Here is an 11,283-nt window from a genome sequence, read left to right on the forward strand (position 1 = left end):
TCCTGTTGTTCCATTATTCACCATGCATCTTAATAACTTATCATTTAGTATTTGCCTACCTGCACATGTATATACACTCTGTATATATGTATATTTATTTCTCGTTTACTGCACATAGTTCTGTTTACATCTGTTTACATCTGTTAGTCAGTTCACTGTCCTCTTATATCTACTCCTTTATATTTTATATTTTTAAGTTGTATTTAAATTGACACTTTATATTTAGGTTAAAATGTTTTGTCTACTTGCACTGTTGTTAATTTACTGCTCTGTGTGCCTCTGAATTACCACCCAGGGATAAATAAAGTTTTTTTGGATTTGAATTTGAATTAACTGTCACGATTGAATTGTTCCAGAGTTATTTTAAGTCCATTTTAGCCTTTAAAAAAAACCATACAATTGCATGATGTGATGTGATGTTTTTTTTTTAAACTCCTATGATAGTAAGTTGAGTAAATGGGCTGGCAGAAGACATTTGATTGCATCACTTCAGGCTTCAAGAACAAGATGCACACTTTGCACTACTTTATGAATTTATGTATAGGCCTACAATAACCAATCGAAAATAGTTTACAAAAGTAATCAATCATTTCAAAATCTTTAGCTCCATCCCCAATGTGGTACAATCCCCTTTATCTGCTGATGATCAAGGCAATTATTTACTTCACTGAGGAGCAAAGCCCCTTTGGAAAAAGCTAAAGCTTAACTTTAAAAAAATAAATCTTTCCTTTAAAAAAAAGTCTTAAATATTCTAACATCTGTTTCTTCTAGATCGATGAGCATATCATGTTTTACAGGTACGGAGGCGCATACAGTCTCTCACCTGGAAAAACCTCCAGCATGCATTTATAAAGTTATATTAGAGATATAACTTTCAAATGAGAAAATGTCCTTCCACATCAGATTAAAAACACCTTCATATGCTGCATTCATGTCATTCTCCAAAAGGAAAATATTTTTTTTTTGCTCTCCCCCTTTATTCAAGAAATGACACTGCAAAACAGATCAGCTGTGCTCAGAACAAATAAAAGGAAACATATTAATGTTAGAAATCATTTATTATTCTTCAGGTTGCACAGATCAAATAGGTTCCTTCATCAAAGCATTGTTTACTCATGTACAATGCTGGGCTGAGTTCAGATTACAAAACATCAAAAGAAAGGAAACCTTGGTCACATAATATCCTCACCCTATCCCCTCTTGCATTTAATCACACGCGCACGCACACACACACACACACATACATTTCTTAAATTTCTAAAAGATCTTAAATTATAACTCGTTCTGCATTTACAGAGGCGGAGCTGACCTTACAATCAGCATGTATTCTTGGCACATTCAGATCTTAATGAAGGCAACAAAAAAGTCCTTGTTAAAATTCCAAGCACAGATCATATTTGAGAGTTTAATTTTCAGAAAAGAGCTTTTCAATTAAACCAATTAGATCCATGTTCCCACCAACGCCAAGAATACAGTGAATCCACCTATATGTGAGGTGAATTAGTGTCAGATGGGGGGGGGCAGACGGACGCAGACACGAACACTTGAAGGAATCTTGGTGTTCATGTGTTACTTTTAATGACAGCTGTCCTGTTCTATTGGAAAGGTATCCTTAAATGACTTCTCTCCCTGATTTCAGACTCTATCCATCTATCCTCTCTCTACAATAAAGGGACAGACAGCCCAAAAATGAATCTGAAAATTTAAAATTTAAATTAAAACATTTTAAAAAATAAAATGAAAAGCAAAAAATTAAAAAAAATTAAATAATTTGTATTAACTTGACCTTCAAGGTGGGCCGGGCCGGGCCACCCCCCTAATATAATGGTAGGGGAAACACTGCAGACCTCCAGAAAACCACTGAAAGACATTGGGCTGTGATTTTGAGACGATGCAGTATTCTCATTATTCTGTACAAAATATATGTTGATTTACACTTTAAAGATGTTTACACTTCAGATATTTACACAAAGGAATGATTTACATTTTTTTTTTTTTGCTTACCAACAGGGAGTGTGACAAACACATCTTATTAACCAATTAGGGCAAAAAGACAGACATGATATTTGCAATTCAATCACCTGTAGGAAGACAGTGATTTAATTAAGGAGAACTTTTGAGTTTTTCAGATCACAAACATTGACATTTGACATTCCTGGTTCAATGTGATAAAGTGATTAAAAGTCTTTTATCTTCCTGAGAAAGTTGTGGGAGTAGTGAGCATCTTTCCATTTCCCTTTTCCGTCCACTCAGCTGAATCTGGGAGACAAACCTAAGATGAAATTAAAACACAAAGTTTCATTGTCAGGTAGTTCTTGTACTGAGTCTGTTTAGACAAATCAGCCTGGCATGCTTCGACGTCTGCTCACCTCCCATGATCCACCAGCTCTACTGCCCTCCAAACAGGTGGATCTTTGCGAACGACACAGTCTCAACATAGTCCTTGTGTCCCTTCTCGTAGATAACATAGATGAACTTCCGGTCCTCTGCAGAACCGCTGTCCAGTGATGTGATGCAAGAGTAACCGCTTGGCCCCGCCCATATCTGCACAGCTTTATCATCCCATGTTTTACCATCCGTCACAGACCAGCGGAGAGTCAGGTTGACTCCTGAGGGCAGACATGACATGAAGTTCAAATCCTTTTTTACTGACCTTTACTCATCCAGTGGTGGACAGATATACAGACTGCAGATATGGTGGCTGAAATGAAAATACACCTGAATGGATTATGAAACTATTTTGAACCAATGATAATAAGCAAATCTTTTCAGAAAGATGATTTGCTGAAACATAACTGTATTTGGAATGTGTTCTTTTTTTTGTGTGTGTGTGCGCTGACCCTCTTTAGATCAGCTGTGATGCTCTGCAACATGCACTTTGCACTGCTAACAGAGGCAAGAGGATTGTAAACTCTTGGGGTCAGAGACTATGGAGTATCTGCTAGACACACAACATGACATCAACAATTTACATTCACCCAAACCCTCTTTTTTTCTGCATTATCTGTCCCAAAAAAACCAGTCAAGACCTCTATTGACAGGTTATTTTCCCACATCATTACTGTGATTAGAAGGAAAACGCCCCTTTCTAAAAGAACAAATTACTTCAATGAATACATAATTACATTTTTATCCCCAAAGCAAGCAGCTGACAGTATCAGCTATCCTCTACAGCGTTCAGGTACCTGTTACTGTAACAGTAATATATAATGAAAAGATAAACCTCTATTGATCCCTGGAAGTCTAAACTTGTTGTTGTAGCAGCAAAATGATAAACCAAACACAGGATGTTTTAAACAAATCAATAAAAAGATTTAAAAAAGGAGTTGTTGACCACTAAACTAAAACAAAAAAACAACGATATTTTGTTTATTGTTTTTGTTTACATTGTTATTTTCATTAACCCAAAAAGTAAGACGGTAACGCAGGCTGTTGTTGTAGGTCCAGGCTTTACTTATTTACCATGTGCAGTTAATAGCTTTATTTTTGTGCGTGTCTCTTACTCTTCCTATGTAGTTGTGACTGTTAACTACGTTTGGTGTTTATTTATAACATCCTCTAAAATCAGTGACTGATTAGCACTGCGCTTCATATACGCTTTTTATTGTATTTTATTAAAAAGATTTTGACTAAAAATGAATAAATAAAAAAACAGAAAATGTCAAATTGCATGTGAAGGGACTTTGATGTGATTCAACAAGCAGCAGAGCCATCAAGACTGGAGGAGGTCAAAGAGCTGGACCAGACAAATATTTCAAACATGAAGAAATATTCCAGTGAGACTAAAGTGAAGTACATGAAGCTGGATATAACAAAGAACAAGGCTAAGAATTGTTGGCTTGAAATTATTAGTTCAATTCTCTTCTCTTCTATCATCAGGTTAATTGTTTTCTTATCTGGAGGAAACAAGCTTTGTAATCTCCAGACAATCAACCCGGTATCACATAAAACTAAATACCGTTTTTAACTTGGTACTTTTAGATTTCATCATAGATAAGTAGTGCCATGGCAACACTGAGCACAGTAGACACCGTCTGTCTTTTGTTTTCTTGAGATAACGAAATACATGATCATTATGAAAACCAACATAGTTATCCAGGTCCAACAAAGTAATAATCTTAAGATCCTGAGACCGATGCATTTCGATTACTGTGAGTGTGAAACAAAGATTAACACACTTCTCAAACTAACTTTTACTTCCAGTACTCAGCATCCATGAGAGAAATGTGCAGTGAAGGAGATACATATCGACTCTTAATGTTTTGCTGGTCTTACTGTGTTGCTTGTTGGCGGGGTTGGTGAAGTAGAGCACGCCGTCTTTCTGCAGAGCTCCGGCCGCTACAGCGGGATCCACCAGCGTGTAGTCGAAGTAGAGCTCTTCTACAGGAAGAGACAATCCTCCATCGAGGCTGCGGACCACCAGACGACACTGACAGTGATAGTTGTTCTGGTTCCGCACATTGATGACGATGCTGCCGTCTGTCATCTCGACCGGCTGCAGGGGGGCACAGAGGGGGGGGGAGGGGGGGGTGTACTTTACTAATGCTCAGCAATTGACAATGTTTTTAATATTATGACACATTGCTATTATTGCAGCAAAAGCATGACAACAGTTCAGGTAAATTCAGTGTTTAAAAATACACATTTATATTGATTTTTTCCACTAGGGGGCAGTGACCTCCATAAAAAGCAGACAGACCACACTATAGTGATTACCCATTCACACATTCTGAGGATACAATACAACACTAGCATGCATTAGGAGATGCTCTTCCTGTAAACTAAAAGAACACATTTGATGTTTTTGACGCTCAAACATTTCACTCACTGTGAATCTTTGCTGTGCTGGATCTCACTTTGACACCTACACTGTGGTTACTAGCGTTAAAATGACTCAACTGTATTTTCACTGTTGGTCTTTTTTGTCATATAGGAGGCATCATTATTCATTTCAGTTTCATTACCAGCTAAAAAACTCTTCATAGGAGCAGACTTTTGTCTTCTTCTATTAAAGTCTATATGTGATTTTTCACTCTTAAATATAATATAAATCAAGTTTATCCTCTGAAAATAACTCTGTGAGTCATGACTGTCTACAATGGGTGTAACACCCGAGTCCCACTGTCTGTGATGTTTTCAGAGTCCTATCTTCAGTTTGTTTACATCGCCCGGACGGCCGGCTGACTCCTCCCCTCGTGTATAAAAGTTGTTTAATTGAGGGACTAGAGAAAAGAAGAATAACATACTGTACTCACTGCTTAACTGTGTTTCTAGATCACGCTCATTTCAGGTAAATGTACATGCAGTGTGAAGATACCAGCATAATAAAGATCGCTAGCAAATCACATATAAAGCCTTTAATTTGTAGAAACAAAACCTGCTGACTCTACAGGTCAATAGAGATCTAACACTGAACATAGAGGCTTCAAGGGTTAATAGAGCTGCAGAGCTGGGTGATAATTCTCAGTCAGAAATGTGAGTCTTTGAGGAAACACGTTTCAGAGGGTGATGAATTTGCTGTTAAAATATCTCCAATTTGAAAAAAAGGAAATGACACATCTATAGTGTAAGGACATCAAAAAGAAGGAAGAGAGATCATTTAGCTTCTCAGTCACTGATGTCTCACATGTCTACAACCATCAGGTTGTAGACATGTGAGCACAACACTGGATCACTGAGAGAGACAAGTCAGTACTTTAATATTGAGAATTTAGACTGTCGCTTTTGTAAGAAGTTCTAACCATTTTCTTTAAAAATATTTCATTGTATCACCGTCTGGTATTCAAGCTACAGTCATATGTGTGATTTTCACAAACAAGCAGATGTTCTTGTACCTGGCACTCGTCAGGGTTGAAGTCCTGCGCTTTCTTCTTCTGGTTGTAAGGAATGCTTTTCAGCGCGGCACCGTTGTACCATTTCTTCCCGTGGTCATCGCTCAGGATGCAGAACACTCCGTCTCCCTCCAGCGTCCCGTGACCACACACCACTAACCTCCCCTTAGCTGGCTGGAAGTGCTTCTGTTAAACGAAGATGTAGACACACACACACACACACACACACACACACACACACACACACACAATGAGGAAATGATGCAAACAGAGACTAGTTTATGCAAATGTGAGCAAAAATAAATAAAAAAGGAGGTTGCTGCAATCGATGAGAAACAAAGAGATGTATGACACAGGAAGGTTATTCATCCCACTAATATATCATAATATGAACCATATTTATTATCCAGAGTGACTGATCTGCTGCAGGACAACAGAAGGTTTAGTGTCATAAAAAGTGGCATGGGCAAAAACAATAACTGGACAGATGCTCGGCTCAGACTGAGCATGAGGAATCACAAGCCACTCATTTACACAATTACACAAGTCTCCTCAAATGACATAATGAATCTGTTGACTCTTTTACAAAGCTATCAAATCCCACACAGTCAGCTTTTAATGCAGCTAACATGCAGGCTTACAAAAAGCCCAAATCTGGGAAATCTAATCTTAACCAGCGCTCTCATTTTGGAGAATAAATGGGATTAATACAAACATTGTTGAGCTTGCTACTATAGAAACATGGCATTATTATATTGTACAGGTTGAACATAGCATTGAGTCACAACCCAAAGAATAAACCACTTTTATACAGACATTACAAGAGGAACAGATCAGATAATATCCCCAGTTTCACAGACACAGAGAATTTCACTTCTTTAAAGAAAATGTCCCTCAAAACTTCCTCTTTCATTTAAATACAGAAAAATTCATCTGCATTATAATTAAAGCTCAGCCAGTTTGAACACTGAATAATGTATAATTCTAACTGGAGTATAAATAATTGACTTTTCTCTGTTGTAAAAGTTTATAAAATAAAATCTAAGTTTACACTAGCGGAGGTTTTTCCTGACGTGATTTTACTTCAAGTATAAAGTCTCAATTTAACACCTCAAATCAGAACAGGTGTTTACTTACCTGCAGCTATCTTATTCAAACTGGTAGATTTGTAGTGTTGTCGTACTGGAAATCGGTCTTGGTCTGGAGACCACTTTTTGAACGCCTCGTCTCGGAATCGAAAGCATTTTTACTCGGTCTTGGGGGACTCCGGATTTTAAATCAAGACTGGTCAAGACCTCTATTGATAGTTTTATTTTTCCACATCATTACTTTGATTAGAAGGAAAACACCTCTTTCTTTTTTTTCTTTCTTTATATTTTATTTTATTTTATTTTAGGGCTTTTTGTGCGTCTATTTGAGAGATAGGACAGTGGATAGAGTTGGAAATGAGGGAGAGAGAGAGTGGGGAATGACCTGCAGGAAAGGAGCCTCAGGTGGGATTTGAACCTGGGCCGACTGCTTGGAAGACTACAGCCTCCATACATGGGGCGCGTACACAAACCACTGCGCCACCAGCGCCCCGAAAACACCTCTTTGTTAAAGGACAAATTACTTCAATTCATAAATACTTTGATTTTTTCCCCCCCTGGTTACATCCAGAAACTTCCGAGTGTTACGGTCTAAGTTAGTGACCCGCCTGCAGCACAAGATGAAGATTTTTCTTTGATATTTATGGTCCTGGTCTTGTCTCAGTCTCGCCCTGCTTTAGTCTTGACTCGGTCTCGATCCCTAAATGTCTCGGTCTTGGTCTCGGAGTGTTCTGGTCTCGGGCATGTCTTGGTCTCGGTTAGTGTGGTCTTGACTACAACACTCCCAATTTGACTTCCACAAGGCATTAAAAGTCATTCAGCCCAAATGAAATCTCCCTCTCCAACCACAGAACAGCTCAAGACTTCCCATGATTCAGTTTGTTTTTTCCTCGTCCTCTCACCTGGATTCCAAAGCCCGGCCCGGGAGCGAAGTTCTTGACGCCGAGCTGGACGGAGAGGTTTCTGGGCGGGCCCCAGCTGAGGCCGTCGTCCCTGCTCTCCACCATCATGGTGCTGGCCGGGTGGCAGTGGTACAGGTGGAAGCAGATGGAGTAGACCAGGATCACCGAGCCCACCTCCTCGTCCACCACCACCGAGCCCAGGTTCAGGCCGTCCGGCGTCATGCCGTCGTCCACGATGAAGGTGGTGGGGGACCAGGTGGAACCTGCAGGGACGGAGGAGACGATAAAAACACCTGTGCACCATGCGTGCAGACCACCACATCTCACATCAGGGCTTCTCTAAACTCGGCCTTCTGATGCATATTGAGCATCCTCCTGTTAGGTCAATCAATTTCTTTCATGTTAATAATGCCCGCATATGTCTCATAGTAGAGTTTCTGTCATCACACAGTATATCTGATGATGTAAACATTTGTGTCAGACAATGCAGACGTCCACTCTTGTAATAACCGTACAGTGATGACACTGAAATGTGAATGTTTTTGCACATTAGTACAGGATTTGATACGCTGGTGCAGAAGAAAGTTTTGTTTTTTTTCCATTGAATTTTGTTGTCTTGACATATCAAAGTCAAAGAACAAATAAAAGGTTGATCATAACTCTTTCCCATGTTTAGTACATGTAAGAAATGACTATAATAACTCCTCGTTGTTTCCTTAAATCCATTTTATTCTCAGATGACAGTTATTTTAAATTTCTCTCTGCAGCCTGACGGTAACAAACAGATCGATGTGGAGCCAGTAAAACATCCAGAACCCGCTCCGGAGCAGGTCAGGTGTTCAGCGTGAGGTACCGTGGTTAAGTTCACCCCGGTAAGAAGTGATCCACTTTTGTAGCAGGCCGACTGAGAACCCAGAGTTAACCCTTTAGTTACCTCCAGAACCGCCAGTCCTGCTTTTTAGTGGCCCACACAGACGACATTATTTCTTACTTCTCTAAAAATAACTAACCTGCTCACTGACATTTTCATTTCCTTATTATGAGATGAACTGAGGATTTAAAGCAAGTTATGGGCTTTTTTTTTTACGAGTGTTGTTGTGAGTATTTGCCCTCACTGTTTAGCAAATTAAAAGGATGATTGAGAAATGAAAAAAACTGAAATAAGGAGATTTTCAAGTCAGTGTAGTTCCTCTGTAGTCTTACATAAATGTTTCCTGTCTCTCAGCTCAGAGCCCGTTTCAGCGGTTCAGTCTTGACTTTGTTAAGAGCACGATGTTGAAGACATTTTTCACAACATCCTCTTCCTCTGTGAGTAAACTCCAACCCCTCATGAGGGCCTGAAGATGAAGCTGAGAGCTCCAGAAAATAAGTAACTTTATAAAAATATAAAAAACAATTATGATCAGCAAACTGTGGTTAGGTGATGTGATTGTGGAGTACTGAATTTGTTTACAGCCGGTGTGTCATCATGTGTGTATCTGACTGGGTGGTCGTGTTCCGGTGGTCCTACCTTTGTCTGTGGACCGCCGCATCGCGATGAACTTCGCTCCATAATCGCTGGACGAGGACTTCCTGCCCTCTGTGAAGGCCAGCAGGCTTCCGTTAGGGGTGAAGCTGAGCAGTGGGATCCTGAAGGCGCTGACCTCCCCCTGAGCCCCGCTCACCCACAGCAGCTGCTCCTCATACAGCAGCGGATCAATCTGCGCACACACACACACACACACAGAGACAAGCAGATGTAGACAGGGTCATAAACCAGTTCTGGCAGGTTTACCTGAATCAGCTGACAGGTAAGACGAGCATGTGATCACCACATTGGGAATCAATTCTTTTAATCAGAGTTTTATTTTATTATAAGAAAATCTCAAAACAAGTCTACACACTTATTATCTCTTATAAATAATTATGATGTGGTTTGCACAGAATAAATAAAAACACATTTTTAAAAAGCTGTGTTGAGCTAAAACGAAAATAAAAATAAAAAGTTCAGTTTAAATGAAGCTCTGTTAACACTTTTACCACCTCTCTACTGAAACACTTTTTAAACTTAAGCCTGATGTGCACTCAAAGCAGCGCTGCTGTATGTTGTCGTGAGGCTTCTGTTGGATAGTTTTAGTTACTGTACCTCTTTGGGGTTTATCAAAAGGACACAGGAGGAAAACACTGCGGAGAGAAGCAGCGACAGAGCAGCGAGCCGGCTTCTTGTCTCCATGTCAGAGCAGCTGATCAAAAGGTTTGACGAGAAGTCGTCTTATAAAAATGAATCTTCAAATGAAACAAAAGAGAGAAACCCGGAAGCGTTGTCCTCAGCTCATCTACACGGAGATGTGCAAACTGCTCAGCGACTCACTGTGTGGGTCATATGACCTGAGAGGGCGGTCACATGACTACTGTACCCACCAAAATAAAAGTTACATATCGATTAGTCTATGAGCTGAATAAAGATTAAAATATGTCTTGTAATAAAACAACAATATTTTTATAATAATGTCCTAGCTTTTATACGACGGAGGATTAGGGCCACGTTAAAAAAATAAAAAATAAAAAATTCGAGAATAAAGTCGTAAATTAACAAGAATAAAGTCGTAAATTTACGAGAATAAAGTCGTAAATTAACGAGAATAAAGTCGTAAATTTACGTGAATAAAGTCGTAAATTTACGAGAATAAAGTCGTAAATTTAGAGAATAAAGTCGTAAATTAACAAGATTAAAGTCGTAAATTTAGAGAATAAAGTCGTAAATTAACGAGATTAAAGTCGTAAATTTAGAGAATAAAGTCGTAAATTAACGAGATTAAAGTCGTAAATTTACGTGAATAAAGTCGTAAATTAACGAGAATAAAGTCGTAAATTTACGAGAATAAAGTCGTAAATTAACATGAATAAAGTCGTAAATTTACGAGAATAAAGTCGTAAAAAAAAATTAACATGGCCCTAATCCACCGTCGTAGCCTACTTTTCTCTCACGGTGTTATTATTATTTTAAATTATATCGTCAGAATAGTTAGCTATTTACTATTAGTTTATTTTTTACAACAAGTGGATGAAATGGAAACCAAGCAATCTGATTGGACAATAGACATGGGACTTCACAGAACTACCTTCTGAATTTAATTCACACTTACAGGTGACAGCGTCTTCTTTAAATAACTGAGCTCACACAGCTTCCCAGTGATGTAAACTTTTTGGTTGATGCATTTTTATAAAAAAAAAAAAAAAAAAATGTTTTTATGGATATAGCCTACATATTCATCAAGTATCCTACCATATCCTGAGTAGATTTGTTGTTTTCATAAGAATTGTTGCACATATTTCTACTATGAGGTGGTAGATCTTGATGTCATTTTTCACAATATTGTTAAATAAATGTGTAGTCATAGATAAATGCTGCAAGCAGACAGATGGTAATAAGACTGCATGTTATCAATTTCCCTTCATGAATATACTTTTCCAGTAAATTTC

The 11,283-nt window shown here is 38.6% G+C and overlaps 1 protein-coding gene across 1 annotated transcript; it reads right to left on the bottom strand.

Moving 5' to 3' along the window:
* Nucleotides 1-1,039: 1,039 nt before the first annotated feature.
* On the bottom strand, nucleotides 1,040-10,167 carry neu1 (neuraminidase 1). Its single transcript, XM_020658796.3, has 7 exons — nucleotides 9,947-10,167; nucleotides 9,332-9,521; nucleotides 7,822-8,084; nucleotides 5,835-6,017; nucleotides 4,276-4,495; nucleotides 2,370-2,609; nucleotides 1,040-2,272 (listed from the first exon to the last, which is right to left on the bottom strand). Exons 1-6 carry the CDS (start codon nucleotides 10,031-10,033, stop codon nucleotides 2,389-2,391), a joined length of 1,164 nt encoding a protein of 387 aa, XP_020514452.1. The 5' UTR covers nucleotides 10,034-10,167; the 3' UTR covers nucleotides 1,040-2,272; nucleotides 2,370-2,388.
* Between the last annotated feature and the right edge of the window lie 1,116 nt (nucleotides 10,168-11,283).

This window comes from Labrus bergylta, chromosome 19 (genome assembly GCF_963930695.1).
Source record: "Labrus bergylta chromosome 19, fLabBer1.1, whole genome shotgun sequence".
NCBI classification, from domain to species: domain Eukaryota; kingdom Metazoa; phylum Chordata; class Actinopteri; order Labriformes; family Labridae; genus Labrus; species Labrus bergylta.